The sequence below is a fragment of the Tripterygium wilfordii genome, chromosome 21, assembly GCF_013401445.1.
Source record: "Tripterygium wilfordii isolate XIE 37 chromosome 21, ASM1340144v1, whole genome shotgun sequence".
Lineage (NCBI taxonomy): Eukaryota > Viridiplantae > Streptophyta > Magnoliopsida > Celastrales > Celastraceae > Tripterygium > Tripterygium wilfordii.
In genome coordinates this window covers 698073-713992 of record NC_052252.1, presented here as the reverse complement: position 1 = coordinate 713992, position 15920 = coordinate 698073, and the positions used below count along the sequence as shown (strand labels likewise).

At 39.8% G+C, this 15920-nt stretch overlaps 3 protein-coding genes across 4 annotated transcripts; 1 reads left to right on the top strand and 2 right to left on the bottom strand.

The window, feature by feature from the left end:
- Positions 1 to 365: 365 nt before the first annotated feature.
- Positions 366 to 4400, bottom strand: LOC119988415 (purple acid phosphatase 18-like). Its single transcript, XM_038833445.1, has 5 exons — positions 4062 to 4400; positions 2277 to 2945; positions 1342 to 1530; positions 1168 to 1256; positions 366 to 862 (listed from the first exon to the last, which is right to left on the bottom strand). The coding sequence occupies exons 1-5, from the start codon at positions 4203 to 4205 to the stop codon at positions 643 to 645; spliced, it is 1311 nt and encodes a 436-aa protein (XP_038689373.1). The 5' UTR covers positions 4206 to 4400; the 3' UTR covers positions 366 to 642.
- A 1361-nt stretch (positions 4401 to 5761) lies between these two features.
- On the top strand, positions 5762 to 10777 carry LOC119988416 (polyadenylate-binding protein RBP45C-like). 2 transcript variants are annotated; one of them, XM_038833447.1, is made up of 7 exons: positions 5762 to 6168; positions 7030 to 7504; positions 9539 to 9594; positions 9669 to 9799; positions 9890 to 9986; positions 10071 to 10235; positions 10475 to 10777. In XM_038833447.1, the coding sequence occupies exons 1-7, from the start codon at positions 5854 to 5856 to the stop codon at positions 10475 to 10477; spliced, it is 1242 nt and encodes a 413-aa protein (XP_038689375.1). In that variant the 5' UTR covers positions 5762 to 5853; the 3' UTR covers positions 10478 to 10777. The 2 variants fall into 2 exon arrangements, with proteins under 2 accessions (XP_038689375.1, XP_038689374.1); XM_038833446.1 differs by having other exon boundaries at positions 10065 to 10235.
- Positions 10778 to 11599: 822 nt separating this feature from the next.
- On the bottom strand, positions 11600 to 15707 carry LOC119987772 (DEAD-box ATP-dependent RNA helicase 32). The gene is made up of 8 exons (XM_038832690.1): positions 15302 to 15707; positions 14849 to 15130; positions 13965 to 14288; positions 13556 to 13747; positions 13310 to 13465; positions 12783 to 13204; positions 12371 to 12528; positions 11600 to 12136 (listed from the first exon to the last, which is right to left on the bottom strand). The coding sequence occupies exons 1-8, from the start codon at positions 15653 to 15655 to the stop codon at positions 11784 to 11786; spliced, it is 2241 nt and encodes a 746-aa protein (XP_038688618.1). The 5' UTR covers positions 15656 to 15707; the 3' UTR covers positions 11600 to 11783.
- Between the last annotated feature and the right edge of the window lie 213 nt (positions 15708 to 15920).

Sequence of the window (15920 nt, the reverse complement as noted above, 5' to 3'; positions counted from 1 at the left end):
TGAGATCTGAGTCTCACACCAAGCTTGAAATCAATACCATCTCCAACACCTCGAGCACCTTCTTCTCATCCAAAAGTTCATTCCAAACTCCATTCACCATGCAGTAATTGTTGTTACCAAGGGACACCCCTTGCTCTTAGAGTACCATGAGCCCATGAGTGAACTCTATGAGTTACCGTGGTCAAATTCACCATCTCAACCAACGATCCATTGTTAACAGAACCCTCGAACGACATTTGAGATCCTTGGATATTTGAGTTAGATGACAACTTTGGCAGGAGAGGATTGGTTATTTAACTTCTGTCTCTGAACAATCTAGAAGCTGAGGGAAAGCAGAAACTACTAAATCTCTAGTGCTTTGGTTACCTCAGACACAATTAAGTTGGATTCATAATAAAAAGAAAACCATAGTAGCAACTATGCATATGGTACATCTAGCCTTTGCCATCAATCATCGAACAGCTAGATTCTTCTATTTGGCATTGACAAACACAAAAGGGGCCGAAGTGATTCACAAATTCATGGCATCAACATTACTAAAGTTGCTCAATCATATTTACATACTATTATCTCACATATAACATTGTCTCACATATAACATTATCTCAATTCGGTAAAGCACCGTCTGAAGATGTTTCAGGTCTAAGGTCCCATCAGTATCTTCCTCAATTCAGGACTCTTTTCAGCAACACATCCTGAACTGACCAAAGAGGTTATCCAGATGGCATCAGATTTTACGGGTTCATCATCATCATTCCTGTGCCAGCTCCAGAACGCATGACTTGCATTCACTATCTTAAGCTCGCCATGACCAAAACTTGCTTCGCGGAATTCTGACCACTCTGGTTGTGGGTTAGCATACCTGTCAATCAATCCCAAGAGATTACAATCCATGCTTTCAGCCGTTAAGTAAAACATATAAAAAACAAGCGATCACGATTCGAAGAGTGAGAGGTCCCATCAAACAGCGCGAAAAGAGATAACCCCAAAAAACCATTCACTTGATATGCCTGTAGGCAGATAGCAGTTATAATTACAACGGGAGCAAAAATAGTTTAAATAGATTAGTAAACTTGCAAGATATATAAACATTATTTTGAGAGCTTGGCCAATATTTATATTCTTAATAGTTGAAAATTCCAAATGTACGCAAAATTCAAAACATACTTGTGCGCTAGACCTTCTCTGTTTCCTCCATCACCTATGGTTATGTGGACAGCACCGCAAGGATCGGGTCTTCCATTATTGACACGTTTCTGTCAGCATAACATCACATTGATATAAGCCAATTGCAATAACAATAAAGATCAAATAGGAAAAGGAGAAAGCACCAGACCATACCGAGCGTTCATAAGCATGCACATGGCCAGCGAGCATTATATCAACACTAGACGCATGTAGCAATGGCTCCATGGCTGCCATCATTCTGTCCCCTTCACCTTGATGAGCCTTGTTACTGTTGTACCATGGAACATGAAATAGAACTACTAGCCAAGGAGTCTTCTTCCTGTCCACCTTTGCAAGATCAGCCTGTTGATCAAGAATGACAGGAAATTCCCATTATATGAATCCATAGCACATCAAACTTCTGAGTCAAAGAAGAAAAAGGAAACAAAGAAAAGACAGGACATTTGAACCTTCATCTGTCCAAAATATAAATCATAACGTGTTCAAGAGCTATTAAACTCATGCCTTGAGTAATATTTAAGCATCTAATCCCTGTGTGTAGAGGGAAGCTAGACATGTATCAAAGAAAGGAATTCACTGGTTACAGGTCCACCAAACTACTGTAATACAAATTATACAACACTACCTGGACATATCTCATCCACATCCTTAATCCTCATCATCGAAGTCTTTTATCCCAAACGATGTTGGGTCAGCTACGAATCCAATGAGAAATTAGCAAGAACTCGTTGAACGAATTCTCCTTTCCCAAAAACACCCGTGTGACTGATAGACCTGAGTGACAGTAGGATATGCATATACCAAAATACGGTACATATGCTTACATATTACTTTAATGTCCGTAGTTAGTGCAACATTCTTTAAGAGACATAACAATCATAATTTCTTGGTACTTAAGTGTAGATGATGAAAGAAATTATACAAACGTAAAAGAGTTATTCTGCCCTAGTTTTATTCGCACATTAATTCTCTTAAATAATTCGTATCAGATAATCAATTAAGCCAGTTCAAACATATGAATTCTTTGCAAGTTGAAATAGTAAATATAAGATGATATCCTTATGAAAAGAGAAAAGAGCATAACTAACCTTGAGCCAGCTATATTGTTCTGAGTACTCATCATAGTCTGCATATGAACCAAGCATGATAATATGAGCCCCTGCAACCTCAAAAGAATAATAAAGATTTGAATTTGATCCACTCTCCTTAAATGGCATCTTCCATCTAGCATTATACGACGCAAATCCATCCTTTAGTAATGGTATACTCTCCTCTTCATGGTTTCCTTCTGTTACCATCCATGGCCTTGCACTTGCAAGTGGCTGCACCAGCTCACCAAATGTGTCCCATTTTTGCTGCATGTAATCAGCATATGAAAGGTCCCCAGGAAGTAAATGCAAATCATATTTACATTGGTTTATGTGGTCCAGCGTCGATTTGGTCCAACCACTTTGACCCAAATCCCCCGCCACAGCAAAAGTGATTGGGAACTGAGCTGGAGGGGTTTTGAGCTGGAATTCAGGACCTTTCCCTCCACAACGATAAAAGTAAACTGTGTTTGGCTCCAGAGGCCCAAGGACAGTGTGGTGTATCTTTCCTGATTCATAGAAAAAATAACTATAGGAAGTGCTTTCTCCTCCAGCTACAAAATTGTATCTCCCTGGTGAAGTTCCATATTCGACAGTTGATGGAGCAGATTCATCATCGGTTATCCACGTTACTCTCATGTGCTTCTCTCCAGCCAAAGAGATGTGAACCTACATCAGGAATTTATACAGCAACATACTTCAAATCAATGACCATCTATAAATCAACATAAGGAAGTAGAAATAAAATTTTGTAACAAGACACGTACAGAGGGAAAACAATGACATATTATTAAAGATCAAAATGTCTTAATCTCCTTGAATGAAAGAGAAAAGTTGGAACGTGATTCATCCATATTGAATATGACAATTGACAAAACCTCCTCCAATCAGGGAAACTCCTAAAAGACATAAAGGAAAACATACACCGATAGACACAGAGTCACTCAAAGACAATCCATATTATGAGAAAATACATAACGACCAGCAACTCCACATAAGGATTTCTAGAACTCTCATAATAGCTTTAGAACTATAGAAGCCCAACATCAGGAATCAGCCTGGAGTAATAGTCAGGCAGAAGATGGTCTAACATTTCTCCATGGAATGCCACGAGGACCATCCTTCCTGGAAAAATGCTGTTATCTTTTCCTAATCATGTTTTAGAGCCACTGTAAAATTCCTTTCTTAACACTAAGGTCACAATGAGAATAATCAACACATATATACACTCGTTAGAAAAACAGAGAAAAAAACAACTGGGAAACACAGATATATTCAAGTTAATTTTTTTAACAATCCCAAGATAATCACCTACGCAGATATTTCCCAAAAGATTTTCCGAAGAAAGAAGAAAATAGTTTCAAAACTCTTAGTATAAAGCCTCAAGATCAATAGATTCACCATTAAAGTAATCAACTTTGAACTTATTCTTCTTTAGTTTCCAAAAGCATGCACGCAAACATAAATATACAGACGAGCAATAATTAATTGCTATAAGACAAACAAAATCAGCAACCACAGTCCATTCGAGCACATGCATCTGAATAAATTCACCTCAGAACTAAAGCTAATGATCCATTTGAGACGTATATATCTTAGCATTTATAATTAAAATGGAAAAATCCACAGAAATTTCTGGGACACTATCTTCCATCAAAACAAACGAAACCCAAATGAAAAAGCAATCAAAACCCAGATCAGATCACATTGTTTTCGTTTCATGAGATTTAGCACTAAAAAAATGGAACCCAGAGGATGTTATTGTAGAGAAACTGTAACAGTCACCTGCCGGGGCTCAGAGGAGGATCTTGGACTCCATGGGAAGTGCAGAGCTTTGCGAGGTGGAGGCCTAACGTACTCCTCTGCAGGCGTGGCAATTGCAGAAATTAACAAAAGAATAATAGCTGATACCACCAATTTCCACAGCATCTTTTCTGGTCGTTAGCTGATTTTGTTGCTGCTTTGCTGCAAATGAGAACAAATGGTACCTGTAAAGGGTTTGAACGCACTGGATCGTCTGAATGTCAAGTTCTACATGAATGGCAGAATTGTCCTTCTCATTTCCATGATCTATGGATGTGAAGGATGTCCCATATTGTCAATCTGCTCCTCCTGATGTCATAGACCAATCTCTACCAGACAAAACGTCCCACAAAATCATTATTGATTTCTTTCACAATAATAGTCAATAAAGACAAAGTGGATTTGATTGACAAGTGTTAAGTGATTATGCTCTCTTCAATCATTTGGATTATAAGGTGCCCACCATTGATTTTTTTTTTTTGTTTTTGACATAAAATTAACTCATTAATCGGTTGGTTTGATCTATTTTTTTTGGGTTTTTGATCAATCTTCATTAATATATATTTGACGATCACCAATCAATCAGTTGGACCCAGCGATTAATTCGGACGGTCAATTCTCAATTGTTACTGCTTTTGGGCCCGGCCAATTATGAAACCGATTTGCATAAGGTAAATTTTAGTCACACCCCTAAGTTTACTGAAGACACCCCGACTTAAGTTGACTTCGCGTTGACTGTATATTCTTTTAACATTCGGTTCATAACACCCCATGGCCCATACCCATATGCTTCGAAAAACAGAGTTCTTCTACAAGTTCTGTACCTGTGCTTTGATGCTGAGATGAGGCAGAAGGTCGCTGGTGCAAATGTGAAGAGGTGCAAGCGGCGCACTGAGGACACCAAGCAACAACCTCAAATCGGACCGCTTGAAGGCTGAGCCAGCATCTGATGGTGTCTTCGAAAGCTTTTCCTTCATCCAAAGGCCCCACCTACCCTCTATCATTGAATCTCTGCCGTCATTACCGTCCGGACCCTCCTCCAGCGGCGAGCCTCTGCAGCCCTCAGGTTTATGGATCTCTCAATTAACTGCTCTGACCGCTGCACGTGACGGCAAGAGGTTTGGTGCGTCGAAACCACTTCCCCTTTAAGTGCCGAAAAGAACCCTTATTTTCTCTCCATTTGACGACCAGCATAACTCTGGCTGAAGAATACAAGGTGCCACCTGCTGCCTTAGCACCCACTGTAACTAGTCACCATTTCCGCATTTCGCTTCTAATTCTATGACGATTTATACAAGCTGCCACCTGCTGCCTTTGCTAATGGTTTTATCTTAGGGAAAGATGCAGTCAACAAAGCAAAGACATTTGATGAGAAGCTCCAGCTAACATAAAAGCAAAGCAAAGCAAAGCAAAACAACTAGGTAGATTGAGAGCCGGTTTGTCCCCTTTTTTATGTTTGGGGTGTACTTTGAAAATGTTTCAGATTTAGTATACTTTGGGTGTATTTGTAAAAATGTAAGATTTTGAGGGGTTCGTTTAACAAGGGGTGTCTTTAGTAAATTTAGGGGTGTGACTAAAGTTTACCTTTGCATAATCAATACCACAGCCCAATATTTTAGGCCCGGCCCATTATCTACCTACTTTAATATAATGCTGTCTTCGTCTTCTCTTTCGGTCTTTCCACCACAACCCAGAGGCCTATCTGATTAGGGTTCTCAGATCTTCCACTTCGTATTCACTTTCCGGATTAACTAATCCCTTTGAGGTCCCGAAGATGATGCAACAACCGACCGGGGTTGGCCGTCCACCGATGGCGCCGCAGCCTCAGATGGGGGCGGATCAGCAAGCGCAGCAGTACGCACAGCAGCAGCAGTGGATGATGATGCCACCGGCGCCTCAGCAACCGGTGCCACCACCCGCAGGGTGGACCCCGCAGTCCGTGCCGCCCCCTATTTCACAATCGCAAGTGCAGCAGTATGGCGCTCCACAAAGTGCTGTCGGTGGTGGCGAGGTCAAGTCGTTGTGGATCGGTGATTTGCAGCAGTGGATGGACGAGAGCTATCTCATGAATTGCTTCACTCCTGGCGAGGTAATATATACTAGAATTTGGTTTTGTAGATGTTAGATGGGCGAGACTTGCGTAATTTGCGATCTTCGTGCAGTATCAATATGTGGATTTGGAACAATCTTAATTGGGTTCATAGGGAAATTCGAAAATTTGTAGAATTTGATTTTATAGATGGTAGGTATGCGTGACTTGCGTAATTGGAGATCTTCTTGCAGTATCAGTATGTGGGTTTGGAGCAATCTTAATTGGATTCACAAGGAAATGTGAAGATTTTTATGCTAGGTGTCACTTGTTTGCAAGGACCCACGTTTACCTTAGCTGGTGGTTAGAGAATGTAAGGAGAAGTATACAGGTTATCTAGGGATAATTTTTGTGATATTCTTTGATTGGGTATTGCATACTGAATGGCAAAAATCAATTTACCTCGTACGACATCTTATGGTTTTTTTGAAACGAAGATAGATTTTTGTTTTTGGAAAATAAGCCTGCCCATGCACAGGCTTATTGGCAAGAGCAGTGACCGAGTAGTTCGCTTTATATTAGTTAATTAGGGACTTGATAGAGGTTTTTATTGATATCTGCAGTTCTAGTTATGTTTTCTACATTTTATTTTTCTGCGTGCTTTTATGTTTAAGTAGTTTTGTTAGTGGAAGCTTTTTGAAGTGTGAAACATTAGCGTGGCATACAGAAAGATCATCTCTTTTTGAAAATGTCTGGATTGTTGCGTAAATAATATCTGTACACTGGTTGGATACGCTATCTAGTCGGTTGTGTTGTACTACTATGTTCATTTTCCTCTCTGCATTGCATCTATTTTGTTTTGTTATTTTAAACGAAGCCTATATTTGCTGTTGTTCCTCACCCATGAGTGACCATTGACAGGTGCTGTCGGCAAAGGTTATTCGTAATAAGCTAACAAGTTTCCCAGAGGGTTATGGTTTCATTGAGTTTGCATCTCGTGCTGTAGCAGAGCGAATTCTGCAGACATACAACGGCACTCCAATGCCAAGCACTCAGCAGAATTTCCGCCTTAACTGGGCCACTCTTGGTGCTGGTGAGAGGCGTCAGGATGATGGTAACGACTATACAATTTTTGTTGGAGATTTGGCTGCAGATGTTACTGATTACTTGCTGCAAGAGACATTTAGAGCTGTCTACGCATCAGTGAAGGGTGCAAAAGTTGTCACAGATAGGACTACTGGTCGATCCAAGGGCTATGGGTTTGTCAGATTTGGTGATGAAAGTGAACAACAGCGTGCTATGACTGAGATGAATGGGATGTTTTGCTCTAGCAGGGCAATGCGGATTGGGCCAGCTGCTACTAAGAATCCAGTGGGGACCCAGCAGCTTCAGAAAGGTGTGCTTTGATGTTGGTCAGTGTAATGGCTGATGCTTAGCATTTTCATAGATGTATGTGCTTGATGCTTATGTTTTGTTTACATGTTGTTTTGTACGTTTAGAGTGGAAGCAGTAATGTTGGTTTCACATAAATTGGTTTGGAGTATAAGTTATCAAAAGAGGTTCTAAGATTGACGTACTCAGTTGTACACTTGAAGATAGGCCGGATTTTACAGTCCTTCCAGTTGTTACCTTCATTTCCTTCCCGTAATTACATTTCTAAACTTGGGCACATTTGATTCTATTGAAACATGCAAAGGCTTATACAAAACTCATGTTGTCTTAAAGCAGGACACCGAGAGGCTCTCATTATGGGGGGCCTGGAACTGATTCCACTTTAATGCGTGGCCTCATTTTAGGTCAGTTATTTTGTTTTTGTCGCGAGCATTTTTAAGTTTGTGGCTTTCTTTTGCCACCCGAGCTTAATTTCCCAGTTCTTACATATGACGAGTTTTAAGTCCATCTAAATTTGTTCCCTTTACTACGTTAATACATTTCCTTTCCTTGTTTATTTATTTTAGTCGTCAAGATCGCTTTTCTACTTCTTCATACTTCAGCTCCCTTATACTAAATTCGCGTTGTCGCAAGTTCTCCAAATTTTTTTCTGTGTCAAAGTTTCCTTTCAATTTACCAGAAAGAATTGTATACAAGATTGCTGGTGGCTGCTTGAAGGAGTAAAAACTGTTGGTTGCAGTCATGTTATCGGTTGCTTTTCTTTTGGCCCTTCTTTTATCAGACTTCCTTTCATATCAGTATAAAGGTGTTCTTTCATTTCTGTCGTCTTAATAAGTTAATATTCATATCTTCCATAGTTTGTTTTCTGTTAGGGATTTCTCTTGTTAGATATAAGAGTCATGGTCTGTGTATGTTTCAATGCACTAGATATACGAATATGTTGGTGAAAGGAGTTTGTATTTATAGCCCTGCCAAACTTAATGTTGAGTTACCATAAACATGCTTAAGGAGGTTGTTAGATTCCCTTGTTATAGAGGGAAAATTTTACAAAAAAATGAAAAAGAAAAGAGAAAAGAACATGTTATCCATTGTAGTGGTCGAGTGTGAGTTAGGTACAGATTGTACAGTAATTTGATCTTTTAATTCTCTGAGTGTATACTCTTGCAGAGTTCTATGTTTTGTGTACTGTTTGCACCTTCTTGGTTCCTTTAATGAAATTCTCTTTTTGCATTCGGAATCTTTTTTTATTTATATGTTTAATGTTTTATTAGGGGTCTTTGCCCCATGCATTATGAATTTGTGTAACCTGTCTAAGGACATTGAGAGTAAGAATGATTTCTCCTTAGATAAACGGGTGCTATATTTTATTCAAGACCACACCGTCGCAATATGTGGTCTTGAATATTTTTGAGGATTTTGGTACTGCACATGAATTTGTGCATGATGTGTTATAATTATCCTTTTTTAGGTGCCTTGCTGCATTTGTTCTTTTGTCTCCCCGATGCATTTATGTTGTTCGTCATTTTAAGCTCGCAAGCTCACTAGATGTATTGAAAAGCTATTTATGCTCATATACTATAATCTCTGATAGTTATATATCTTCATCACTTCAAGAAAATCGTTCAGATTCCTAATATTTATTCTTGCTGGTTATATTTTATCTACCTGTTGCTGGTTCCCAAAGCGGTATCTTTGGAGGAGATTGTCTTTAGTAGTTATAGAGGTTGTTTGTTGATAATTTTTATTGTCAGTCTTTGAAGCTCTTGTATCATCTGAGGATCAGTGAGGGTTCATGATTGTAGAAAGATTGCTGTAACTTGTGGTTTTTGTTTTGTTGAATTTGATTTCTTGCTTGCTTCAGTTGTGGGCAATTTGATAGTGTTGTTTAAATTGATCTCGTTATATTGGGGAAGTACGAACTGTATGGTAGGCTACAAGATGGCAACTTGGAAATATTTTATTTACTCTATCTTCTGCCTAGTTATTTTTAACTTTAGCTTATTTATTGTATTGATTCACATGTGTTTTTCCTTTGCAGCCACATACCAGAGTACTCAAGGAAGTCAGGGTGAAAATGATCCCAATAATACAACTGTGGGTAGTTTGTTTTACTGCCAACCTGATCTGTTTCTTCCTGCACCTAATTAATCCTATTGTGTTGATTGCAGATATTTGTTGGGGGTTTGGATTCTAGTGTTACAGATGACCATTTGAAATCAGTATTTTCACAATATGGTGAGCTAGTTCATGTGAAAATACCCCCAGGAAAGCGTTGTGGTTTTGTTCAATTTGCGAACAGGTAAACCTACTTGTGGCATAATTTTGGTTTTCTTCTTTTCCTATCCAAGTTCTTCCATCATATTGTTTTTCCTTATATGATTTATGTCAGAGCTTGTGCGGAGCAAGCATTATCAATGCTCAACGGAGTCACATTGGGAGGGCAAAATATTCGACTTTCATGGGGACGCAGTCCTTTGAACAAACAGGTTTGTAGTCATCTCTTTTCACCAACTTCTTTTCTAGTTTGCCAATCCAACTATTTGATTTACCTATTGGATTTTAAGTCTCAGCCGGATCAGTCTCAGTATGGTGGTGGTGGTGGATACTATGGATATGCACAAGGATATGATGCCTATGGATATGCACCACCTCCTCAAGACCCTAGCATGTATTACAGCGGCTATCCAGGATATGGTAATTACCAGCAACCTGGGGCTTACCAACAGTCGCAGCAGGTAATTAGTGATCCAAACCCCAAAATTTTTGCACTGTCGACATCCTCTATGGGATAACTTATAATCAAGTTTAAGGGACTGACTTGTGCTACGTAATTTCTCTCTAATGCATCTGGTAAGAGTTGTTGAATTATGTTGGTTGGCTCCCTCTGTCCCTCATACCTTCTGACATGACTGAAATACAATATTTTTTGTTTATTGCTTTCTTCTGATGTTGATTGTGTTTATGCTACATGCAGTGATATGGTTCTGTTGATTGAACGAAGTCCCAGGGCTTTGGCTAGCTTGTCCAATTCAATTTAGGCCACTTTCTGTTTCTGTATCTGACGAGGGCTTGCTTAGAGTTTGTGTTTGATCTTTTTTTCTTGATTGTCATGTTCTTTTCAATTTTGAGGGCTTTGGATGTGATATATCGAACCCTGTAGTTTCCTCTTTGTGAGAGAGATTGGTTCTTGAAGGCTATAATTAATTACTATTAACAGCTGTATGGATATTACAGTTATTGCTACTCTATGAATCCTTGTTATCTAAATTATCTTCGACTTCCTGTCAAATGTTGCATGCCATTGGCATAAGATAGGGTTAGGCTAAAAGGAAAGCAAAAACACGAGCTTGATGACAGATGCATAGGCAAAGGAAGGACCAAGGACGGTCATACTTCATCAGGTGGTTTATATAGATGGAGATTGTATGGGACCATGACGTGTATATTCTGGCTGTCATGGTGGCCTATATCAGGCAGTTTCAATAGAGGAAGATGGCTGTGACTGAAGTGGTGTCTGTTCTGAATGGCATGGTGGTTGTGCAAGGAGCTGGGGGCTCCCTGTGATGCCTTCTGGTGTGGAGTGGGTTGTGTGCGTGTGCACGCAAGTTTTTGTGGTTACGTTTTGCCTTAAAGGGTGTGTACAGAAATCCTAAGAATCGACATCCATATGAAATAGTGTGCGTTTATCCCATCATTTCTCAGTGTGCTGAGATTGCTGAGATATCGCATATATTGGGATCCGGCTGAAGCCTGTATGTGTGTGGATTTGATACTAAAGGGTGTGGTGTTATATCCTGTGGCTTACTAAAAAAAAAACCTACTGATCAAATCCTGTCCGGATGCATAAAATTCAGTAAAATGAGGATCATTTAGGATCGCAAACCCCCATTGTGTCCTTCGGACTGCTAAACAACTGAATGAGGACAGCTTAGGGAACTGTATCACAATTGCTCAACTTCCCTTAAAGCTGGCTAGTGGCTGCTATGAGACCAATCAACTACAATTAGAGCTTCCAGGAGCGAAATCAGTTTAAATATAGCCTGCTAGCAAAAAACGTCTGGGGAATGACACTGCATTGGCTAGGGTTAAAAACTCTGAATTTCGTCAATGGGTTAATATACCAGTCAAAGATAACTGAAATGAGATGACAATATCCAGTCAACAATCAATATGCCACTCAAACTGATTGATTTAGCTTCAACAATTAGGCTACAGCAACATGATATTGTAGGTTACAAAACAAGCTCAAAACAAAGAGCCAGTCATATTTTACATGGCAGGATTTATGAGTGCATGGAACTTAATAACTTGAGAGCCAATTCTTCTTGCTGTTTCAAGGAGATGGAAGGGGCATCGATACCCATTTGCTTCTTGTTTTCTTCATGGCCATCTTCACTGTCACTATCAAAATATTTCTTTGGTTTCTTCTGTCTTCTGCCGACAGTTCCTCCTTCTTCTGACCCAGAGAGGTCATTGTCATTCTCTCCATCTTCCTCTTCCTCTGCAATCCCTTTCCTCAACTTCATCTTCTCCTTAATTTTTTTATCTCTTTGTCGTTTACGGTACACAAGCTTGTCTTCTTTGTCCACCTGCTTCAATTCTTCCTTCATCTTCTCATAATACTCTTGTTTCTTATCTACAAGACAGGGACAACAGTTGGGGATGAGTATTCAGAATTAACCAGCATAGGGAAATATGCAGAAAAAGAAGAGATGCACGGCGAGATTGCCAAAAACCAAAAAAAACAATTGTCACCAGTCTAATTTCCATGAGAAAAAAAGGCCTCAAGGAAGAGAATTGGCAGCAACTACAGATGAAGCCTATGCTCAGCAATTTTACAATTTCAATTCGAGGATGAAAGCTTATATACCTAGGTCCAGCATAGATGAATCATTGACAGCTTTTGTATCAGCAACCCTAGCAAGCGGAGGAAGTGTATTGCCTTCCTCATCAAAGATTACCCTAGTCCCCACTGGTCTATGAACATTGATCTTCAACTTCTTCTTCTTCAAAACCCGAGTTGCTGGCCTGCATAATTAAATCAATTTTGTCAAATTTTACAACATAATATATTGCGAAAGGCAGAAGCAATAGAAGCTTTTAAGATTGACATGAAGTCATGTTGGTCAAATTCGCAAATGATTTTGAGGACCTTGAAAGAATTGAATTGAATTGAGTTAATAGAGGGAAATGAGACATTCTGGAATCAGAAGCCATGTCACCCACAGCATTGACTCAGGAGAATATACAAGTGGATGAAAAGTGGTAAAAAAGTCACTTACATGTAATTTCCTGTTTCATTTGCTTTTCCTTCGACCTCATTCTGGGTGTCTTTCGAGAGAAGGAAATCCATGTCCAACTTTTCTTCTGTGAAGTCATCAATAGGCAACTCCTCTCGAGGAATCTGTGAAATGTGCTCCTTGTGAGAATTCTCTAATTCAAGAAGAGATGATTTTCCCGATAATTCCTTGCTTTTCATTTTCCGGTCCAAAAACCGAACTTTGGGGGTCATAGGGAGACCCAATGAAGCAGAGAACTCATCAATAGGAAGCTGTGTTAGATCAAATATCTCTTTATCTTTCTGAATGTGTATAGACCGCAAATATGTGATGAAAGCCCTTTGAGCCAAAGGCTGCATATCTTTATGCTTGACTAGTAAAGCTGCCAACAAACCAGAAACTGGTTGCAGTCGCTTTGTATTGGCCTGAAACATTTAGCATATGAGTGGGTTACATGCTTATATAGATTCTTGATCATAAAATCAGAAGAAAAACCCAGAAAGAATCCACTTTGTATGCAAATTTTTTACCTTAGTTAGACGAATGGGTATTTTTGCTGCTTCTAATTTTTCAAGCATTTTCTTTTCTGAAGGCATCAAAAACAAAACTGACTTCCCCTCAGCATTACGGCGAGCAGTACGACCAACTCTATGTATGTATGCTTCAACATCTTCTGGGCAGTCCATCTACAAAAACAAGATAAAGATAAAATCCAGGTCATTGAGAAATGTTTTATGCTTCTAAGTTCTAAGTTCTATCAACACCCTTTAAATTACCTGGACAACCCAATCAATGGCCTTGTTAAAATCAAGACCTCTAGAGACCACGTCAGTTGAGAAGAGAACAGAATGCTGCTCACAAAACTGAGAATATATTCCCATCCTTCTCTCCTGACTCATCCTTCCATGAAGACACTTCAATGGTACCCCAGGCCGTAGTTTTTTGAATGCTTCAAAGACAAACTTAACCTAAGATATAACAACTCAATATTAAAAAAAGGGACCAAAATAAGCCTGGATTGCAATTTGCGACAACTGTCTCCACATAAAACAATAAACCATAAACCATGCAACCGGCTGACACTACATTGACAAGATCACGAAGCTCCACCGATCAAAGGCTATAATGGGAAGAAGAATATCAAGGCCACAAAGTCAAATACAAAAGAAAGTGGTCCCAAGTTACCTGTTTGCAGCTTGAAAGAAATACAAGAATCTTCGATTGAGCATGGGCCTTTATAAAGCTCCATAGCATGTCTAATTTTTTGTCAAGGGGAACGATCATTGCAGTCTGCTTCAACTGAGAGGGAGTGGCGGTCGCAGATTCCTCATGAACGCTGAGATATTCTGGGTCCTTCAAGCTAAGCCTCGCAAGATCTTTAACCGATTTTGTTTGAGTTGCAGAGAAAAGCAAGGTCTGTCTTTTCTTTGGAAGCTGTGAAATAATTGCATTTACCGTTTTCTCGAAGCCTTTATCAAGAATACGGTCTGCCTCATCAAGGACTAACACCTGTTTCCTAGCCAGTAAAATTCCACCACAATTAACAGCCAAGAAAAAAGAAAACGATTATGTGATGTTGACGTCGAACCAAATAGAAATTACATGCAAGTATATGCATCTGACTACCTATCTACCAACCAAACAAATGTACTGGAAAAACATGGAATAAAGGCCTTCAGTATGTTGCTTATAAAGAAATGTTGTTAAGTAAACAAAGACGGGTAAAGCTCTATATCTAAACAACTCTATGCACAACTGCACAAGGCTCACGAAGTGCGCGAAGTCAGGGACAGAAAGAATTACGCAGACCTTATACCACATGATATGTATAAAACTCTATAATTGATCAAAAAGCCACAACCAAACACCAGGTGGATGCCAGCAAGTTCACATGGTATAACAAAATATGCCTGACATCTCATACTCCTACAGGACCACCAATCAGACTTATGATAAACCAAAAAGGAACAATAGTATACCCTATTTGTTTCCTCCACGCCTATTTTGAGGAAATAAAAGAAATCCAAAGATCAAAACCAACAAAATTTTGGAGGAAAAAAAATGTTGACCTGAAGGTTGGAGCAATCAAAATTTTCCGTTTCATCCATATGCTGCAAAAGCCGTCCGGGAGTGCAAACCAATATGTTCAGTTCATTCACATGCTCCTTCTCTGCGTCAATAAACTTCTCACCACGACCACCAATTAGGAGCCCAGCACTAAAATTGTGGAACCTCCCAACAGCTTTCAGTACATCAAAAAGCTGAGCAGCTAACTCCCTCAAGGGGGACAGTATAATGCACCCCACCCCATCCTCCGGACCCCATCTCTCTCGGTACAACTTCTCCAAAACCTAATATCAACGCATGTTTTCCATAAATAATAACACAAAAATTGCTCTACTCGGTTATTTTTGAAGAGCTTTAAATACATAAAAACATGTTTTCCGACATTACTATAACGGAGGGGGTGAAAGCAAAGCAAACCCACAGACACAAATGAAACCCAAAACCTACAATCTCACCGGTATAATGAAAGCGAGGGTCTTGCCAGACCCAGTTTGGGCAGCACCGAGAATGTCCCTGCCACAGAGCGCGTGAGGGAGTGAGGCTCTCTGCACGTCTTCCATCGAAACGAATCCGCCGCGCCTCAATCCATCCTTGGTTTTCTTCGAGAGCGGAAGCCTATGAAACCAAATTGACCCCGCGTACCGCGGGAAGGAAGTTCCCTCACCGTTTCGCGGCGGTGGAAGCAGAGCCATGGGATTGGATCCCGAGTCGGGTTTTTGGGATTCGATCCAGTTGTTCAGGAACTCGATTTCTTCTGCCTCTGACAAGCGCGTTTGCTTGCGCGAGCGACTAGATTTCGGTTTCTTCATCGTCGACTTCAGGACTGCCGTGCTTTGCTTCTTAAAGCGGAACAGAGAAGGAAGATTTACAGGGTTTAAGGTTTTATTGGACTTAATATTACTATATATATTTATTTTATTGGAAATACAGAATGGGCCGAATGTCAGACATATGGGCCTGTGGCCCAGTGGGCTTCCATTCTGAGATTTGGCAGCGCAAATATGTACTGGCCTATGGACATTGATTGCGGCCCAACAAGAACAACAATAACATGAGTACATGACAGCAGTGAAC

What these genes read in the sequence shown, in the direction of transcription:
- LOC119988415 (XM_038833445.1), bottom strand. Translation starts at nt 4,205, where the DNA reads ATGCTGTGGAAATTGGTGGTATCAGCTATTATTCTTTTGTTAATTTCT. An exon ending in AACAATATAGCTGGCTCAAG is followed by an intron (nt 1,531 to 2,276) that starts GTTAGTTATGCT and finishes CTTGATCAACAG; the next exon opens with GCTGATCTTGCAAAGGTGGA. An exon ending in AGAGAAGGTCTAGCGCACAA is followed by an intron (nt 863 to 1,167) that starts GTATGTTTTGAA and finishes ATTGATTGACAG; the next exon opens with GTATGCTAACCCACAACCAG.
- LOC119988416 (XM_038833446.1), top strand. Translation starts at nt 5,854, where the DNA reads ATGATGCAACAACCGACCGGGGTTGGCCGTCCACCGATGGCGCCGCAG. An exon ending in ATTGCTTCACTCCTGGCGAG is followed by an intron (nt 6,169 to 7,029) that starts GTAATATATACT and finishes GACCATTGACAG; the next exon opens with GTGCTGTCGGCAAAGGTTAT. An exon ending in TTTGTTCAATTTGCGAACAG is followed by an intron (nt 9,800 to 9,889) that starts GTAAACCTACTT and finishes GATTTATGTCAG; the next exon opens with AGCTTGTGCGGAGCAAGCAT.
- LOC119987772 (XM_038832690.1), bottom strand. Translation starts at nt 15,655, where the DNA reads ATGAAGAAACCGAAATCTAGTCGCTCGCGCAAGCAAACGCGCTTGTCA. An exon ending in CCCTCGCTTTCATTATACCG is followed by an intron (nt 15,131 to 15,301) that starts GTGAGATTGTAG and finishes CGTTGATATTAG; the next exon opens with GTTTTGGAGAAGTTGTACCG. An exon ending in AATGAAACAGGAAATTACAT is followed by an intron (nt 12,529 to 12,782) that starts GTAAGTGACTTT and finishes TTAATTATGCAG; the next exon opens with GCCAGCAACTCGGGTTTTGA.